The sequence below is a fragment of the Danio rerio genome, chromosome 18, assembly GCF_052040795.2.
Source record: "Danio rerio strain M-AB ecotype USA chromosome 18, GRCz13ab, whole genome shotgun sequence".
Classification (NCBI taxonomy): Eukaryota; Metazoa; Chordata; class Actinopteri; order Cypriniformes; family Danionidae; genus Danio; species Danio rerio.
Window position 1 is genome coordinate 36,755,888 of NC_141038.1, and position 19,869 is coordinate 36,775,756.

Below are 19,869 nucleotides of genomic sequence, written 5' to 3' on the forward strand. Positions count from 1 at the left end.
CTTGCCTGTTTCCCCGTTGATACATTGCTTCGATTACTGACCTTGTCCAGCCTGCTGCCTGCCTTATACCTTTGCCCGAACCTCAACTCTGATCCTTGCCGCCTGCCTTTGAACTCTAGTCTGCTTACTGACTCTGATGCTAGCCGCCTGCCTCTGACCCATGCCTGCATACTCATCCTGTGTTTACCTGCCGCCAGCCCAACAACGATGTACTACTGTGTTTGATGTGAGTTTGCGCAAGCTCAACATCTGTGTGCAATTTGTTATTAAACTGTTTAATAAAAATACTGCAAATGGATCCCTCTGTGTCACAATTATGTGACTGTGTTACAATTGTCTTAATCGCATTAAAATAATACTAAGTGTTCATTTAAACATGCAGTTTACATGGTAGTCTTAATTAGAGGATTGTCTTAATCACATTAAAATCTGATTAGACTAATGATGTCCATGTAAACGTACTCATTGTTGAGCGATTGGCTGTTTAAAAATGCTCAATTGCTAAACTAGTGTTTGTTACTTTCCCTACTGTAGATCTACATTTACTACGATTTAAATGATTTGCTACACAACTTGAAAAGCCCTTTGACCTCCTTAAACTTGCATAGTAATACAAAATAAATAAATAAAACATTAGCCTAGCAAAAGCAACTAGAGTGGTCTGGAGGCCAACCTTGTGCAGTGCAATTTAGCTGCATCCAATACTTTTTAATGCGCTCGTCTAACCCCGCCTCTAACCCTCATCCCTCACAGGGGCACCCAACATGCAATGTAATCACACAGATCCTTCATGTTTGGCTATGACGCAAGGCTGGAGGGCTTTCAAAGGTGAAGGAAGGTAAATACAAAGGAGGTGTGGAGCTCGCTGCTTTTTTGATTGCTAACTAGGGGTTTGCAGCAATGAACTTGTTTATTGCTGCAACCATAGTTGTAGCAAATGCCAGTTCATTCAATTTCTTTAAGAAAAAACCTGTCTAGCCATTAGCAAATGATCTGAATTGTTAACCTCTGAAGTTGGCACCCCATAAAACAAATAATCCCCAAAACGATGCCATTCGTTTGTGCTGATTTGTGCCGCAAAAACGAACGTTTGTGCTGGTTTGGGGTCTGATATTAAGCATTATTTTTTTGACCGTGTGACGTCACTCTGCACCCCATGTTGCGCAAATGACTTCAAAACAGCACAGGTCGTTTGTGCTCAGTTTGTGCTGGTTTGTGCCGTTAAAACAAACACTGTATCTGTTTTCCTCCTTTAGATATCAGCAAAAAATTTCGGTAGCCGTGACGTCACTCTTCACCCCATTTTCTCTAAATCGCGCAAAACTGGTGTCTTTTGTTAGTGCTGGGTTTGTGCTGGTTTGTGCCGTTAAAATAATCACTTTATGTTTATTGATTAGATATTGCCTAATCAAAACATTTCAGGAGCCGCGACATCAGTGCCCCATTATTTCCCTACTAAAAAAAACAGCTTAAACCAGCATAAGCTGGTCAGGCTGGTTTTAGCTGGTTTTTCAGGCTGGTCATAGCTGGTTAGTCAGGCTGGTTTTAGAGGGGTTTTAGCCACTTTTTAGCTGGTTTTAGCTGGTCTTGTTTTAGCTGGTCAAGCTGATCTTAGCTGGTCAAGCTGGTTTTAGCTGGTCAAGCTTGTCTTAGCTGGTTTTAGCTGGTCAAGCTGATTTTAGCTGGTCAAGCTTGTCTTAGCTGGTTTTAGCTGGTCAGGCTGGCTGGTATTAGCTGGTTTTAGCTGGTCAGGCTGGCTGGTCGTAGCTGGTTTTAGCTGGTCAGGCTGGTCATAGCTGGTTTGAGCTGTGCTTAGCTGGTCAAATTTCTTTTCAGTGGGTGAAAAACATGTAAATAAATATTCAGGACCACAAGCAACAATTCAAACAATTTTTTATTTGATTTCACAGCCTGAAGAATTTACAAAATTACTGTAATAATATAATTACTGTACCGTACAGCACGAACTGTAATTAACATGCTAAAATAACAACTACTAACAATTTCAATGTGAACGATTTCTTAATACACATTTGATTTTTTTATTAACTTTTTTGATGATATCCTGTATTTTTTGGGATAAATAATACCCCATCTGGTTTTCCCTCTTCTCTCTCTCTTTTCTTTTGGGTTCCTTTTGTTTCAGCCAGTCACTGAAACAGACTTAAAAAAAGAAGTAAATTAGTCTATTTGTGATTTTCCAACTGTAGGCATTTAATTGTTCAATTAACATTATTAGCAAATTAGTAGTTTCACCATGCTAAAGTGGTTTTAAGTCAGTTATTTCTATTTTTTGCTAGTGTTTCAGTAGGTAATAACAGTTTGTATTTCCAAACATTGATTTTGCAACTTAATTTGCTATTAATTGTAATATTCCAGTGTGATTTATGTAAACAAATTTCTTAAGCAGTCAGTGCTCCATAGAGAGTTCTGATCTCAACATTATCATGAAGAAGCAGAACAAACTGAGACAGACTTAATCTTAAACTGTGTCTGTCTACACACTGTAAAAAGATGTGTTGACTCGACTTAGTCAAATCGTCTTGTTTTATCGACTCAGTAAAGTTGACTTAATTCATAGTTTTCTCAACTTAAAATGTTTAGTTTAGTTATTTCAAGTAAATTGGACTTGCAAAGTGTAGTTTTAATAGGTTAACTTACATTATCAAGTTAGTAGAACTTGCCAAGTTTACTTTAAATATATATATATATATATATATATATATATATATATATATATATATATATATATATATATATATATATATATAAACTTACAATTTCAAATTAACTGAACTTAATCAAGTAGATTTTCTCAATTAGAAACAGAACAGACTACAATATACATTTCACATTTTTAAAAGGATTTTACTCTCAATTTAGCAATTACACACAATGTACTCAATATAATTTTCTTTACAAAGTAATTTTCTTATAAAGTAATTTTTGACAGTATTTGTAAAGTAAAATTAATCTAAAAATAATTATATAATTAATAGGCTCTTGAAAAAAAATTACATCAGAACATGGAAAATTATAAAATCTGAGCTTTATTTCAATGTTAAGTGAGCGTACTCTTGCCCTACAAATATCTGCTAAAATGTTCATCAACAATTTTTGCCTTGTTATGCCCTTCTTCAATTACAAGGACCACATCACTAGAGTCACATGGAAAGGGGTCTGTCGCATATTCCACCACTGTGATGATTCCAGGAGTCATCTCTTTTCTCAGCTCTTCTTCATAATCTGTGTATTGTATACAAAAAATGGTAAACATCTCAATCTTTTACACACAAAACACTGAAAAGCTGAAAGTCATAACAACATCAGTACACTAAATGTTATTTACTTAAAAATCATTACTTGCATAATGGTTGTGCTTTAGCTTTTAGTTTCATATAACAATTCGTTGATTGGCTGTAGTAAAATGTAGTGAAACTTGCAGCTTCACTTACCTTATCAAAGGCCCCACACTGCTTGAAGTAATATTATGAAGAAAAACATGAATAAAATCATCCAAAACCTCTTTAATAAACAGTGCACATAATCAAGATCAAAGTAATCACAAAATCTTTAAAATATAAATTTACTGATTTTTCCTCCCATTTTTTGTTTACTGTTTGCATAGGACAGAAGATATTTGTTAATCTCATCTGTTGCAAGTCCGTCTTTCTCTGGAAAAGTGCTGCAACATTTAAAATGACAAAATTGCATATAGATGAATTATTGTAAATCATTTTCTTAGATATTTGCTTACTGTTTGCATATGATGAGATTTATCTGGTAAAATCTCACCTGTTGTAATTCAGTCTTTCACTAGGAATGTGCTGCAACCTTTGGAATGACAAAACTGCATTTAGGTGAATTATTATAAATATTTGTCTGCTGTACATTTTTGAATGGAAATACTGGTAAAACCTCACCTTTAGTATGTCAGTCTGCCCTCTGGGAATATACTACAATTTATAGAGTGACAAAAGTACATTTAAATCAATTACTGTAAATAAACGAGAAATTGTTAAATCTATAAAACTTAAGTGAGTCAGGGAACTAAAAAAGTACTTTTTGTTATAAACATATTGAGATATTGCAAATTCAAACCTAAAACTATCTTCAATAAGTGTTATAAACATGGCCAAACCCCTCATGTATAAGAAAAAGTCAAGTCTGCTCTAGAAACATTATACTGTCATCAATACATGGAGAATAATGTTATATATGTCATTTTACAAGCTATAACATAAATTTGAAGGTACATTACTTACCCAATGGGATGATTGAAAAATCTGGTGAAAAATATCCAATGTGTCTGACTTTTGGTGTTTATTTGGCAGTTGGCGAACCGACATAATTGTGCATATTCTGTTACCTGCTGGATTGGAAGTATAGGGCACAATTTAAAGGACGCTGGTTCAGCATATGTTTTTAAGTTCAGGTGACAAACACTATGTGCAGAGTAGCTAAGACAATGAAAATTTGCCAGGTTAACCTGAATTAACAATTTTGTTTTTAGCTTATAAAATCGTGTTGAAAAAGAAAAAGGCAGAATCATTTTTACAGCATAAGGCAATTGTGTATAAATGCTGTAGATACAAAATAATATATATTTTAATACAATATATAAATACAGCATTTGCACAACATTATTTTGCATATATATTGCAAAACATAAAAACATGACTTAAAAACATCAACTGACTTAAAACCATTTTAAGTCAGTGAAAATATGTTCTAATAATTGTGGCCACCACAGTACTTTATAAATATTTTATTGAATGTTATAAAACGGCTCTCTGAAATACTTTATTCTGATAGGTTAATAATAGGATTTCAAGGTATGTTATACCCAAATAACAGCTGCTAAACTAATAACATAATAATTATAGATAACAACATAATTATAGATAATAATAATTATCTTGACCATTATGCTTATCTGTGACTCTGCTTTTCTTGACTGTTTGATGCCATCAGAGGCTACAGCTGTTTAAGGCCCACACCCAGTTCTATTTTTGTACCCCTACCCTTTCCCCTTCCCCTTGGCCCTTACAATCGAGGGTTAAGGGGAAGGGCTTTAAAATTACCCCTAAGAAATGGGACAGTACTGCAGCACCTGCACACGTCATCCTATGTCATCGCAATCTCTTGCTGAGATCAGATGATGGCGACTGCTATAGTTATTCCAGTTGTGTTATTTTTTGGTATTTATCTTCTGGAATTTACTGAAGGCATATATTATGTTATCATAACGATCTAATGTGGCAATAAGATCGTACTGTCTATTTACACAGTGGCCATATTCATCTATGTAATATTAAACACACCAAAAACAACATTAACATTATAGCAGACACTGTAAAAAGCTCATTCCCAGCCACTTGACATACTGACAGGGTATTTGAGTGTCATCAAGTGTCAGAATGTTGTGGGACTGCTATGCAGAAGTTATTATTAGGGATTATAGATTGCGAAATTCAGTGGGGGATTTTTACGTTTTTTTTTTTTATTTTTATAAAGCATGACAGTAAAACATGAACACAGTTATGAATATATTAAAACATGTGCTTGTTTGTTGCAAAAATTAAGGGCTAAGGGGTAAAATTTGGATTGGGCATAAGTCTTTTTTTTCTCTACAAGGTATATTATTACCTTAATGGTTTAATTTTAAACCAATTAGCTGTGTAATAATTAGACAAATGTACATACAGCTAGATGTTTTTGCAGAATAAATCCCTTCAGTCTTATATACAGCTGCTGGCTTCATACTGCAAGAACAGCCAGCTGAATACACTCTTACATAAATGAGTATCAATGGATCAATGAATAGCTTAGAATGAACAATTTTTCAACTGTAAAAATATTTTTCTATGGTTATAGTGCATCCATGAATGATTAGAAATTTTTTTATTTACCTCTCAAAATTTGCAACTTGGATGGTGTCAAGGGAGGCTTTGCTGAACTATTTTTGGTGGGACACTCCTTTCCTGACATACTTCTTGTTTTTAAAGTGGCAGTCCCCCACAATGCTACAGCCATCTCTTTCACAAAAAGAGAATCTTTTGTAGTCGATTAGATTTTTTTCCACACCTCTTCTCGGATCCAAATGTTGTCTCCTATGTGGATCTTCAAAACAGAAAATAAATAACTATTTGTTTTATTTTCTACTAAAGGGATAGTTATTAGTCATTATTGTCTGCATGGTTTGTCACACAAGTTTCTTTTTTTCTGACAAAAAAGATATTTAAATGAAAGCTTAAAACCTGCATCCATTTTTATATTATTTATATTTATATCTATATTATTTATATTATTATATTATTTGTGTGTATGCACAGCAAAATATGGGGACCCAAAACAACTCTATGGGTGTTAATTTCAACACTTTGAAAGTGTCTCATGGGGTCCACTCAAAACAGTTAAATCAACACTTTCAAAAGGGTTGGCACATTGACACCGAAGTAAGGGTTAATTTTAACTCTGGGCAGAGTTAAAAAATGTAACTATATTTAACACCGCCTGGTGTAATATATTGTTATTTTATTCAACTCTCTTGAGTGTAAATATGGTAAAAAGGTCAAATAGACTGTAAATTACAAAAGAAAAAACATTTATTTGAAAACATTCAAAACTTCAACAATTCATACAGTTTTTAAAATGCAACAATGTCAAATATGCTTTAAATGTTTTATTAGTACAGACAGTATCAACAAAATATGTATGACCAGTGCTCAAAAAGGCTGTTTCAGTCCTTTGGTCCAAACTTGATGTGTTATCAGAGCAATTTGAAAGTTCAATATATCGTCACTCATAGTTTACTTCTGAACTCATAGTTTTCTTCTGAAATTACATTTCAAACAACTTGGCGTGCAAATCTTTCACTTTTGGTGTTTCCTTGGTCCTCCATATCAAACACAGCAGTTTAAATGAAGGTATAAATGCTGTAAACTTGTGTGAAAACAAACTGGAGCTAGGAAATCTCATCAAGCATGTCCTGTGAATGAAGTGCTTCCCAGCCACAGGATGAACTTTTTATCCATGACGATGTAGTAGCTGCTGATTGCTCGTCTGGTGGTTCCTGATGCACGGATATAGGGTGATGCTCATCTAAGAACTCTTCAAGACTCCAGCATGACTAAGAAAAATGTTTGAAAACAAATTGCAATCAAATTCTATGATGCATTTAAAAGAACATTTAAAGTAAATAAAACATTCAAGAAATCTAAACTCACCTTTTGAAAATCTTCATGATGATCCACAACTTGACTGTCCCAGCTGGTTGAGGTGACAGGATATGGAAAAGTAGAAAAAACACATATATCACTGTTGGATTTCCAAAAACAATCAAGTTAACCACTATGACTAGAACTGGAAAAACAGGCAGCTGTCTGTCCAGAATCCTCAATTTAACACAACACTTGGAGCAAAATTTAGAGGAGCTTAAAATCTTTTATATCATTTAGTGATGCTGACTTTCCCAAAATATTGGCCACAGTGTAAAAAATATCCATAAACTTCATAAACAACAGTTTTCTGTAAGCGTGTGCGTGTGTGTGTGTGTGTGCGCTAGCGTGTTTCTTTACCAGATTCAACTTGTTAGGCCCTTTCAGGTCCAGTATTGACGCCACCTTTACTGGAGTCTAGCAGATGTTTCGGGTCCAAATATAATCTAAAATATTAGGATAAGCAGAAGAGGAAAAGTGCAAAGTAAAGAGCAAAACATTATTTAAGTAACAGTTCACCCACAATACAAAACTTATCACCTTCATGTCATTCATTATTCTTTAATGCTCTAATACCCTCTCAGCTTGTGAAACAAATACAGAACTTTATCAAACATACCTTCATTATTATCACCACATATGACCAAGAAGGTGTGCTTGGTCATTTCACCAACTCTGGAAATACACCATCCGTCTCTTATCAGCCACCGTCACAGGGTCTTGTGTTTTTGTACAGAGAACTGTGGCTGTTAAAAAAAAACAACAAAAAATTAGTATCTAACACATATGCATAACCTTCAGATAAAAAAGAGAGATGAACATCACAAAGTATGCCTCACACTTTTTCAGATATCTTTTGATTTAGATGTTGATTATTGATAATAAATCTACAAATCAAACCTGTATCATCATTAGGCTGCTCAAATATGAATCAGTTGATTAATTTTACAGACAGGTGGCTGTTTACAACGCACTAAATTGTCTTTAATAAAACGGAAATGTTGTGTACAGTACATGCTAAGTTTAGCCTATAGTTTTAAGCACAATATCATGCGGGAGAAAAAGCTTGACTAAGATGTTCCTGACTACAGAAATAGCCTAACTTACTAACGTCAGACATCCCGAGTTGGGAAAAGTAATTTTCGGGGGATACAGAGTTGATTTGCGGGAGGTAGCGGGAGAGATGAGAACCTGAAGAGCAATGGGATGAGTTGCGCGCAACGTAACGTTACCTAAAGAGCGGTGGGGGTAACTTGCGCGCGACGTACCTGAAGAGCTGGGAGGGATGCGGTGGAGAGGGGTGTGCAAAGTGTTTAATGACCGGGCGGGAGACGCGCGATTTCCGGGAGATTATCATTCATTTGCGAGCATCTACTTGGGCATCTGGGAGTCTCTGTGCATTTGCGGGATAACGTTAACGTTAGTCCCGCAACTTCCGGGAGACTTCTGTAACCTTAAATGTCTGAGAAAGTGCAAACGCGGTCATTTAAAGACATTAATGTTAACATTCCGACTCTAATGGTTGTCAACGCTTAATATAATTCAAGCGTACGTTATCACGCGAGTCTATGAACTAACGGTATATGGACGGCCAAGAATGAACCAGTTTAAAAGGTCCGCGGTGTTTAAAATAACCAAATTAACGTACACGAATAACAAACAATCATATGTTTTAGTCAGGAAGCCTTTTACAAGTAAGCATATGTTCATTTACTCACCAGATATGTTTTAGAAACTCTCCTGAGCTTTTGGAAACCGTCCTGTGTTGCCGTTAGCATCCGGGCAGAGTAGGCTAACGTTAGGCTGCTCCGGGGATTCCCTCGCTAGTTTGCTTCGAATTAAAGGAGAAGTGTCGATTTTATTTTACAGATGGGTAACAACGCACAAAATGGCTTTAAGCGTGACAGAAATGTGTTAAACATGTACATTTGATGTTTTTATGCACTATGTATGCGTGAGCATATATAAAAACATTCTTGAAAAGAAGTGAATAGTAATGCAGTTAAGCTAGATACACAAACGACCATGAATGAACCGCAGAAGATTAAAATTGTCACTCCATTCTAAAGTTATTAACTTAACAATATGTTTACAACTGTATTTCCTTAAAGAAAGTCAGTAAAATACCAACATTTAGGTAGTTTGACTCACCAGTTGCTGTTCTAAACCTCAGATGGAAAATGGCGGCTGGAAAATTCTTCAGTGACTGGGGCTGCATGAATTCCCGGATGTTGGAAATAACACCAACAAGTGTTGAAAAGATAACTCCTTGATTTCGCACTGAATAAAATAAATTCTAACTCTTATTATATTCATTTATCAAAATCTAACTCTTTAACGTCAACACTTTACTCTGAAATGCTTCAACACCTAGAATTTAACTCAGATGAATTTGCTGTGTGTGTTCAATAGAAGAAAGAAACATTAATGTTTTAAACATTTGAGTATGAGTAAATTGTGTAATTCTTTGATTGAACTATCTTGTAAAGATCACCTAAAACCAATTTATTTGGACAAACAAACTATTAAAACATTAAACATCACAGATATATCCACCTTATTTTTTCAATAAGAGCAGGCGTGGTCATTTGTAAATGACTTTTGTAAATCTTTTTTAGACGTTCAGTCTCATTTCGAGCTGTTTTAGCAATAAAAAGCAGTTTCTTTTGTTAAGAGCAATTTTCAGGCATCCATAAATGGGCAATCTGATTAATCCCACATCATTAGGCAGCTGTTAAAGCAGAGTTGTTGCTCGAGTTTGCAAATAATACACATAAAAAGGACCAGCGGCTTTTTTTAAATGAATAACAACGAAAGTAAATAGGTGAGTTGTCAAATAAAAAAGAAGATGAGCAAAAAATGGGGTGTTTTTGAAATTTTGACTGTAGAAATTTAGCTATCGCAAAAAATTTGTTTTGCATTTTTTTATGATTTCAAATTAAAAACAAGAAGTTGTAAAGATCTCTAATTATTTTAGTGGTTCAAGTGGAAACTTTCAGAACTCTTTTAAGGGCAGATATTATTCACAAATGCTTTCAAAAATGAATCTGTGCAATAGTATCCGGCTACTTGCGCATGCAATGTGAGATGTGTAATCTCTGAAATGCAGTCTCAGATCCTTGCACTCAATAGAGCTATTGATATCACTGTGAGGTTAGGGGTGGGGTTAGGTTTACACATTAAAAAGCATGTATGCAATTGTGTAAAAAAGGTTGTACCACCTAAATGTTGTATCTAGGTTATAACATGGTTACTTTAATAGATTAAAACATACATTTGGTCATAATATTTAACAGTTGTGAGCAAGTTTTAACAGTAACATTATTTAACACAAACTATGCTATTTAATTTGCTTTTACAGTAAAACGTCAACATATTACAACACTTTAGATTTGAAAAGTGAAAAGTGAAAAGAACACTTTTTGGAGTAAATGAAGCTGTCCCATGTAGTAGACCAAAAGGCAGAAAAAATAATAATTCTGAGAATCAAAAAGATTGGAAAACTGTTGGAAAGAAATTTTAAGGAAAAGTTAACTTTTTGATGTGTGAAACCAATAGTGTAAAAAGGCTTGATAAAATATAGTAATGTACCTTGTCACCATTTACTTCATAAAGTCTCATTGGTTCATAGGTGTTGTTGTTGTCCTCAGAACCATTAGGCAGCTCATCTGATCTCTCAGGTGTGCTCTCAAAAGAGCCAGAAGGTATACTAAGAAAAGATGGAGCTGAAAAGAACAAAAATATAAGAACAATATATAATTGGTAGAGATAAATACTGTGTGTTGATGTTTTAAAATGAAAAAGTTTTATTTCAATTCAATAACCATTTATTTTTAAATACACTATAATGAAAAAAGACATATTTAAGATACAAAAAGCAAAATAGCCAAAACAACACAAATCTGAACCCAATAAGATATAATAAACCATTAAAGGCCATCAACTGGGAGGAATTTTAGCATTTAGCATAAATTGTAAGATAAAGATACAAAAAAAAAAAAAGTGAATTAATGCCAGAGAATTGGTCTGAAAATTTTGAATGTGGTGAAAATGATTTGGAATAATACCTTTTTTGGAGAAGGCTCTTTGTAGCACTTCATCTATATTGTACTGCAGTGTTGTGTTGAGGCTTTTGTAGGTGGCCAGCTCTTCAACAAGATCCTGTTTCTCTTTTTCTAATTTAGCACACCTTAAATTTGGTAGAGAACGAAAATCAGAGAGAAAAACTTTTTTCTTGATCAGATTTTCATAAACTCTTACTTGTTTGTGCATTTCTCTAGATCTTCTTGAAGCTCTTGTTATTTTTTTCTTCATTGATCTATATTTTTATTGCAAATCTTCATGTATTTTCTGAGTTATTACTTCATCTTCACTGTCAGAAAATTTGTGACTTCTGTCATCTGTGTTTTTGGGACGACCCATTTCAAAAAGTGGGGCCTCTCTCTTCCTCTCCTTTCTGTCTTCTACAATTTTGAGCAGGGTTTTTCTTTTTTCTGAGGCTTCAGCAGTCCTCAGTGTTTTCTACAAATCATTGATACAGTTGTGATTAATTAACTGTACAAAATTGTAGAAAGAAATTGCCAGCTTTCTTTTTTTCAATTCATGTTTTATTGTCAAATATATAAAGGTAGAGGGAAACCGCATAGGAAAAGATCATACAAGTTTGGAACCATGCTAAGCAAGATTAGACATTCACAACTTTTCTTGATAACTTTAAAAACTGTTATGTCCAAGACATTTTAATACTTGACAATTGTATAATATAGTCTAATTAATTCTTTAAACAAAAGTTTTAATTCATTAAACTGCTATGCAATTTATGATAATGGATCAATGCCTTATATCGTCAAACACATGAGAGATCATAGACAGTGGCGTAGCGCAAAATGCGGAGGCCCCCCTGCAGGGATCACCGACGGGGCCCCCAGTTGCGGGGTGGGGATTGGGGGGGATATACACATATACACATAGATATAGATATACACATATATCTATGATCGGGAGTTTTCCTGGATGTTAGTATGAATTTTTTTTTAATATGAAAATTTTTATTTGACATCACTTTTCTACACTTTCTATCACTTATCGCACGGGCATTCCTGACAAAAAGCTTGTGTTTTGTATGACAATGTACTATTCACTCTCCCTGTTAAATTTGATCTAATCATGTGCTAAAATACAGCTCCTCTCCTGCTTTCACTTCTCATACTGACGGAGGGAGCGATTCGTTTGTGAATGAATCTCCGTTATGAACGACTCGTTCGCTAGCCGACAATAATACAATTTTCTGGCAGCGCAGCATCTCTTTGTCATATTTCTTTTGCATTGTTTGCTGATTTATTCAACAAACCTAGCATAAACCGAGTGTTTAGTGCGAGTTGGTGCTACTTTGCCTTATGGTGAATGCAGTAAGTGAATATAGATATTATTATCAATAACGTGACCTCAGCACAAATTTCAAAACATACAAAAACGTAAAAAACTTAATCCTATGAAATGTTCTGCCTTTGTGCTTTGTTTGCTCGTTACTACACTCGTAGACAGCGCTTAAGTCCAGCATCTTCACGTAATAACACTGTCTTGACTAGTGCGGTTGAATGGAATTTGTCCTGGGAGCACTGTACCAATGAGGCGGCGCTATAGACGCATGCTCAGGGTCCCTATGCGATATCTAGTGTATATATCTATGTCATAAAATGAGGAGCGGGGAAAGGAGGCGGAGTGGCGTGACAACGCGGGGAATCCTTCACAAACTGAGGAGCGATCACAAACCGAAAGTGGCGAGAGCGTCAAAGTAGCCAGAAGTCATTCATTTTTTAACGAGAACCGGCGGCAAGAAACAGCGGCGCGTCTTCATTGGCCATGACGCGGTTCGGCGGCAAGCGCGTGATTTTTTTCCCAAACCAGTTCAGCGCAAACCACGCCCCCTACACGAAAACCCCACCCCGCAGCTGTGACACGCGCGATTTCATTGGGCAACGTTGTTACTTGTCGTCTGAGAAAGAAGTTCAGAGTGCACATCAATCAAGTTCGTCTGTAATGGATCTATCGTTGACAAACGGTAAACACTTCTTGCTTAATAATGTTTAATATTAATAATTTAGTCATGGAGATGTGAGTGTATGTTTTTTTTATAGTGTTCATTTTATTTATTTTATCTTTATTTTAGCATGTTCGATCGCCCTCAGGAGAGTACGATTGTAGTCCCAAAGACCAAGCTGCGGATCTAAAGGTAAAAAATACATTGTTTTTTCATTTAACACACAAATTTAGTACACACAGTCTTTCAAAAATTTGGGATCAGCAAGGATTGTAATTTTGTTTATAGAAGGATGCTTCAATTAATCCAAAATACAGAATTAAATAAATGCTGAAGTTAAAATAATGCGTTTCTTATTTACTGAAATCTAATTTAATTAAACTGTTTCCAACAATGATAATAAATCAGCATTTATAATGATTTCTGAACTATGGTGTGACACTTGAGTGATACATATAGTCAGGCCCGGATTAAGAACTCAGGGGCCCCTGGGCACATTGTATTGTAGGGCCCCCTACCTGGCCGCACCCCAATAGTTGAATTTAAAAAATAAGAATAATATAATAATTTTTAAATAAAATTAATCTATAATTTGTTGCCCACATATTTAAATAAATGATATATAGTACATATGTATTTATAGTCTGCAAAGATTTAAATTATTTTTCAAAGCATTAAATAGAAATACTAATAAAACTACATATATATATATATATATATATATATATATATATATATATATATATATATATATTTTTTTTTTTTTTTTTTTTTTTAAGGGTATTTTAGTGTATTGCTTTTACAAACTTATAAAGCATATTATTGCCATGGCATATAACGCACAATGCTTCTCCAATCCAGTTCTATGAATCTGAGTTCTATGAATCTGAGTCTTTCATAATACAAACACTGATTTACTCTCTCTCTCCTCTCCCTGTATTTTCTCTACTCTTCTCGTGATGAAAACTTGATTATAAACCTAAAAGTATCCGAAATCACAGACACTATACCTCTTCTCTCCCCTCTCTCTCCTCTTCTTGGCCTTTCTCTCTCTCTCCCTCTCTCTCTCCCTTTCTGTCTGTCTCTCACACGATGAATCCAGTCCGCGCTGCGCTGCCGTTAGCCTCCTCCGCCTGGTTAATGCTAGCTTCTCATCTTTTAAAGTTAACGTCTTCTTCTGTACCCTCATTCTCCTGATCACGGGTCTGTTTAAAGAAGGTGTGTATGGAAAATGCCTCAATAAAGATGCCTCCTCTCCTCTTTCTCTCGCGTTTGCTAAATCCACTTGTCCACTCATTTTTGATCTATGACAGATAAAGTCCGCTCAGTTTAGTGCGGGTTATTACAAAACTGACGTTTCCGCGCTTGACCAATTACAGCATTCTGTTTAGTTAAAGAAAGAAAGGCAATTTAAATATAATAATAATATTAATATGTGATCGCGATTTTTTTGCTCAGAGGAAATACAGTTGTCTGAGCAATAGAGTTTTTGAAGAGAGGGAGGCGCGTATAATAAGGCTAAACATTATTAAATACCCACGAGACACTTGTGACTTTATATCACATTTGCATTATTTTTAAAAAATGTTTCTTTCCTGTTAAAAATAAATATATTTCCAATCTGATATGTAATGGGGAGAAAAAAAAGTAGCACGAGTTCAACTGATGGTGGATTCGAACCGATGTTATGTGTAATCGCGTCAAAAGTTGGTGCTGTGTGCCTTACAAGGTGCGCCACTGCGGCTGTATTATTACACTGCTCTTTACTCATCTTGTCTCTATCAATCAGGCATCGATAGGCGTAAACCCTGAATAGCTTAGTCCAACTGGATGCGCTATTTGCAATTAGCCTAAAAAGACACTCCGAAATTGTCTTTTTTTCTCCCCCCTCGCAGGGGCCCCTAGTGCGCACGGGCCCCTGGGCCTGTGCCCATAAGGCCCATTGGTTAATCCGGCCCTGCATATAGTGTGAGACTAGAGTGATAATGTTGATAATTCAGCTTTCACATCGCAGGAATAAATGATCGATTTACATCAAAATATAAATATTACTTTAAATATCATTAACATTTCACAATAATGCAACTTTCTGTATTTTTATTAAAGTGAATGCAGCCTTGGTGAGCAAAAAAAGCTAATATTGATCTCAAACGTTTGAACAGCATTAAAAGATTTATAAATAATATAAATTATTATTATTGCTTTTATTGTAATAAACTTGGCTTACTGTAAAATTTTGGGATATCTCAGTTAAAATGCTTATGGGTGAACAGTCTTTCAGGTAAATTATTTCTACTTTTACAGAACTGGTTGCCTCTTGAGAATAAATACCACTTCTGCACCTATCGCTTAGGCCGTACAAACAGTAAATCACATTTGGGCCACACATGTTTTGAAGCAATTCTAAAAAATGCATTGAGAGATTTGGGGAGTAAAGGAATGGGTAAAAAAACTTAGTGAGTCTTGAGTAAGTTGGAGAGTGGCAGTGACAAAACCTAAAAAGGCACAATGTAAAATCAGTTAATTCTTTTTTACACTATATAAATGTAACACACTGAAAATAACTTTACAGTAAATATTGTAAACATACATAAACACACTGTTCAAAACATTTTAGATTTTTCACACAAATTGAGATGTTTATTAATATATTTTGCTTTAGTGTGCCAGTTAGAAATCTCAGTTAACATTGACTTGGTTAATGGTTTGTAATAGTCCAGTGAGATTTTTACCCTTGTGATGGCTCCAGTATTTGTATAAACTTAGGACAGGTCATATGGAAAGATGACTGGATAGACAGATTTTCATATGCACAGCCACAGTGATTCTGAAATCATATAGTCTCAGCCTCAGACATCATGCCAAGCAACTTCTGATGCATATGGCACACTTTTCTGGAAATCTTTTTAAAGATCCTCAGTCGTCCTCTGATTAGTTTAAATATACAGGATTTCTGTGAGTTGACAGCCCACCTAGAAACAAGTCTGTGCAGATAAAATAGCTGCAATGGTTATATTGATGACAGTCCTTATTAATAAACATATAACTTTCTGAGACATTTAGTGATTTACTGCCTGCATGCTTGTCTGTGATGATGGGCATTTATTCATTTGATTTAAATGCTAAATAATTAAAAGTATCCAATATTCACTGCATAAAAGCTTTAACTCACGATATTGACAAACTTGCAGGTATGCTTGTATATATATATATATATATGTGTGTGTGTGTGTGTGTGTGTGCGCGCGTGTGTGTGTGTATGTATTTTTTTTTCTAAAGGCTGTGTAAATCTTGAAATATTCTTTCATTTTGGTCATAAAGATAAGAGAATGACCATTCAAAGCAGCAACTGTTTTTTTTTTTATTTGTGGATACTCACAAAAACAACAAAACCTTGCTTTTATAGAACAAAGTAAACTTTCACTCACTTATCTCATCTGAGGTGATCTTTAGGTAAAAATGCTTCATCAAAATAATGAATGAATCTAAAAACAAATGCTACATACATGTCCTACAGATTTCCTGTATGTTTTGTTGACAGATAATTTAGAATATTGCTGCATCATTGTTGTAAACGTTTGAAATTTCTAAATGTAAAATAAAAATATCTAACATTTCTGCACACTTAAACATTTAAAAATTTATATTTTTTCTGTAGGCTCATTACAGGTGCCAGCACAATGTTCATGTTCGATCAGGCATGGCTTGTCAACAACGGCTGTCCAAAAACGTGCTGTGGGGCAAAAATGGTTTGCACTTTGGTAAAGACTGTAGACAAAAGGGGAGGAACAAGTATGTGAGTTAGAAATGTCAAAATTGTACTAATAATTTTTTTTTAAGTGTCTTTGTGTAATTTATTTTTATTTTTCAGGAACAATGAACCCCATATTCCCACTTACTCAACCTCTGTGCGCTTGTACAATGTGCATTGAGGCACAAGGTTGTAGGGGTCACTGTAGTTGCCACCACCGCAAGAGTTAACTCTGTTGAGATGCCACCATGTCAGAGCCTGAGCTGCCAGTTGCCACCAGAGCTATTGAAGCCAGATTCATAAGAGTTACTGTCAACAGAACCGCTCACAAAGCCTCAACCACATTCAGACCCATTCCAGCAAAACTGCCAGAGCCTGTGGTGCTAGAGCTGGCAGATCTGCTGCTGCCATAGCCAACGCTTCCAGAGCCACCGATGCCACCACCTGAGCTCCAAGATTGGCCACCTCTGCTAGAACCAACTAACCTATAAGAGCCACTCTACCTATTTCTAAAGTGAGGACAATTTATGCTTTATAAATCTCTAATAAAAGACAATTAAAGGCTCAGTGTCAAATGAACAGTACATCTTTGTAATCCTATCTAAAAATAAAATTACTGTAAAGTTTAAAAACATTGCCGAATATCAGGAGTGTCAAAATACGACATAAAATTGGATAAAAAAACAACAACAATATAATAATTTAACAACATATTATGATACAAAATTATAATGTTATTTAGCTAAGTTTAAACTGTACGGTAACTTTATTTTAGTTAAGATTGCAAAAATGTATTTTTCATTTGATGCAGATTCATTTATGTATCTTCAAATGATAAGAAAAAAATCAAGTTGTGTTTTTTCCCCCTGTTTAGAAGATAACTGAGCCTTTAATTGTTATTTATAAGGGATTTATAAAGCATAAATAGTCCTCACTTTAGATTAGGTCACAAAACTGGATGAAGTTAAAATACTAAAGCATTTATTAACATACAAATTAATTGTTAGTATATGCCTGAATAATAAGATATATAAATGTTAATTTGAATGGTTTATTATTTACTTATGCGTTCTAAATGATCTTTAAAAGCCACAAAGTACTCTCAAATAATTGGTTTGTAAATGATACAATACTTAAGTATTGAAAAAATTATTATTAATAAAGTATGAAAATACAATCATTAAGCACATTATAGACGTGCTTATAAATCAAGAATAGAGCATTTGTATCTGTAGTTACAAACTGCTTACTAACTTCTGTTAATGTAGAGTTAATGCTTAACAAATGATGAATTAAATTTGCTAATGCTTAATAAATTATTAGTGTGTAGTTATTATAAAGTGTTACCAAAATGGGTATTGTTTATTTATTTTTTATGGGAGGGCTCTAACAATGAATATTATTGCTGTCCAACTGATTATTCTCATTTTCTGGTCATTAAAGGTAAAACAATAGGTACTGTGCGAGGAATCATATTATGAACAATTTTAACTTGTTTTCAGCATTAAATGAAAGCCTTATTTGAAAGGCCTGCAGAACATATGTTGGTCTCATTTGCAGTTATTAAACGTTCAAACTCTGTATAGAAACAGGTATAGTTCAATGTACTTGTGCTTCAGTTGATTTTCATCTGATATGCAGATTATGTGCAGTGTTGGGTAAGTTACTCTGAAAACGTAATTCATTATTGATTATTACTAATTATAATTTAAAAATAAATACAATTGTATTTTAAATAACTTTTTTATTCAATTTAATTAAAAACTTAATTACTCAGTAAATCATTTACTACTCAATATTATAAAAGAAATATCCACAAATCCCAAAGCATAGACAATAGAAATAAAAAAAATAATTCTTTAAATTTGAGTCTAACAGGACCTTTTAGTTTCATTAAACATTATATATTTCAAATATTTTTAAATTTGATACCATATTTCATACAGACCAATAAGCATGTGTAATTGTTGGACAAATGTAACATTCTTTAATAATAAAAAAATGGGTTATTTTACAAAATATCTGAATTTTGACAACAAAATTTTCTGAATTAATACAAGATATTGTCAGAATAAATCTTTCAATTTAACTATTTTATACTAGACAGCGAAAGATAAAGAGGTTATATTTGCATGCAGGGGCTGTGTAAAATTTATAATAATAAAAAATGTTTTTTTAAATAAATATTATGTTTGTGTGTTTTTTGCTGGTTTTTGTACTTGAGTAAATTTTTCTCATTGTTAAGATGCTGTTGTGTGTGTGTTTACTTCATGTATTTTTGGCACTATTTTTATTCATTAAACACAGCTTTTTTATATAAGCTGTAGATTGTTTGTACTACGTTTTATTTCATACACGCACTTTGTTAACCTTTCGTATTTTAGGTCTTTTATTAAAAAATAGTTTGTGTTTGTTGCCATTGTGATAAAGCTGGAGCTGCTGGACCAATGAAATCGAGCCACGGACGTGAGTCACAGCAGCGGGGTGGGGTTTTCGCGTAGGGGGCGTGGTTTGCGCTGAACTGGTTTGGGAAAAAAAATCACGCGCGGCAAGCAATCAGAATGAAGTAGTCCACCGCTTGAGCGGAGTTCAGAGAACACAGACCTGTAAACTTGGTTCCGACCACAGTTGTTCCCAAGAGTTTGATTATTGCGATTCCTGGATTTTCAATTATTATAAATCGCGACGACGTGGGGCCCCCTAATCACGCGGGGCCCCCCGCGGAGCGTGCCCTGCGGGCCCGTCCGCTACGCCACTGATCATAGATCTTACAATAAGACCTTTAAAGTATTAACACTCGTAAATTTTGAACTAGGTCTATTTAAAGTTAGAACATATAAATATACCTGAATTCAAAA

General features: G+C 34.4%; 2 protein-coding genes and 1 long non-coding RNA gene across 3 annotated transcripts; 1 reads left to right on the forward strand and 2 right to left on the reverse strand.

Annotated features, from left to right (window-relative positions):
• Nucleotides 1-1,922: 1,922 nt before the first annotated feature.
• LOC147832886 (BEN domain-containing protein 5-like) lies at nucleotides 1,923-6,060 on the reverse strand (the record flags this gene model as incomplete). The annotated part of the gene is made up of 2 exons (XM_087292727.1): nucleotides 1,923-2,166; nucleotides 5,913-6,060. Coding segments are annotated over 2 exons (309 nt in total), but the record flags the coding sequence as incomplete, so codon positions are not given.
• A 610-nt stretch (nucleotides 6,061-6,670) lies between these two features.
• LOC137488308 (uncharacterized) lies at nucleotides 6,671-14,596 on the reverse strand. Its single transcript, XM_087293298.1, has 8 exons — nucleotides 14,271-14,596; nucleotides 11,288-11,409; nucleotides 10,812-10,945; nucleotides 8,939-10,723; nucleotides 7,840-7,966; nucleotides 7,581-7,666; nucleotides 7,230-7,272; nucleotides 6,671-7,132 (listed from the first exon to the last, which is right to left on the reverse strand). Exons 1-4 carry the CDS (start codon nucleotides 14,555-14,557, stop codon nucleotides 10,607-10,609), a joined length of 660 nt encoding a protein of 219 aa, XP_087149424.1. The 5' UTR covers nucleotides 14,558-14,596; the 3' UTR covers nucleotides 6,671-7,132; nucleotides 7,230-7,272; nucleotides 7,581-7,666; nucleotides 7,840-7,966; nucleotides 8,939-10,606.
• LOC147832887 (uncharacterized) lies at nucleotides 13,204-19,255 on the forward strand. Its single transcript, XR_015515102.1, has 4 exons — nucleotides 13,204-13,281; nucleotides 13,390-13,452; nucleotides 16,919-17,052; nucleotides 17,132-19,255. It is a non-coding gene; the product is annotated as an uncharacterized LOC147832887 (long non-coding RNA).
• The last annotated feature ends 614 nt before the right edge of the window (nucleotides 19,256-19,869 follow it).

Bases quoted from the DNA above. Each gene is read 5' to 3' on its own strand.
- LOC137488308 (XM_087293298.1), bottom strand. From the start codon at position 14,557: ATGAGTGGACAAGTGGATTTAGCAAACGCGAGAGAAAGAGGAGAGGAG. The intron at 10,946-11,287 runs GTATTATTCCAA...TGTTCTTTTCAG, and splicing joins AAGAGCCTTCTCCAAAAAAG to CTCCATCTTTTCTTAGTATA. The intron at 10,724-10,811 runs GTACATTACTAT...TCTTTCCAACAG, and splicing joins ATGAAGTAAATGGTGACAAG to TTTTCCAATCTTTTTGATTC.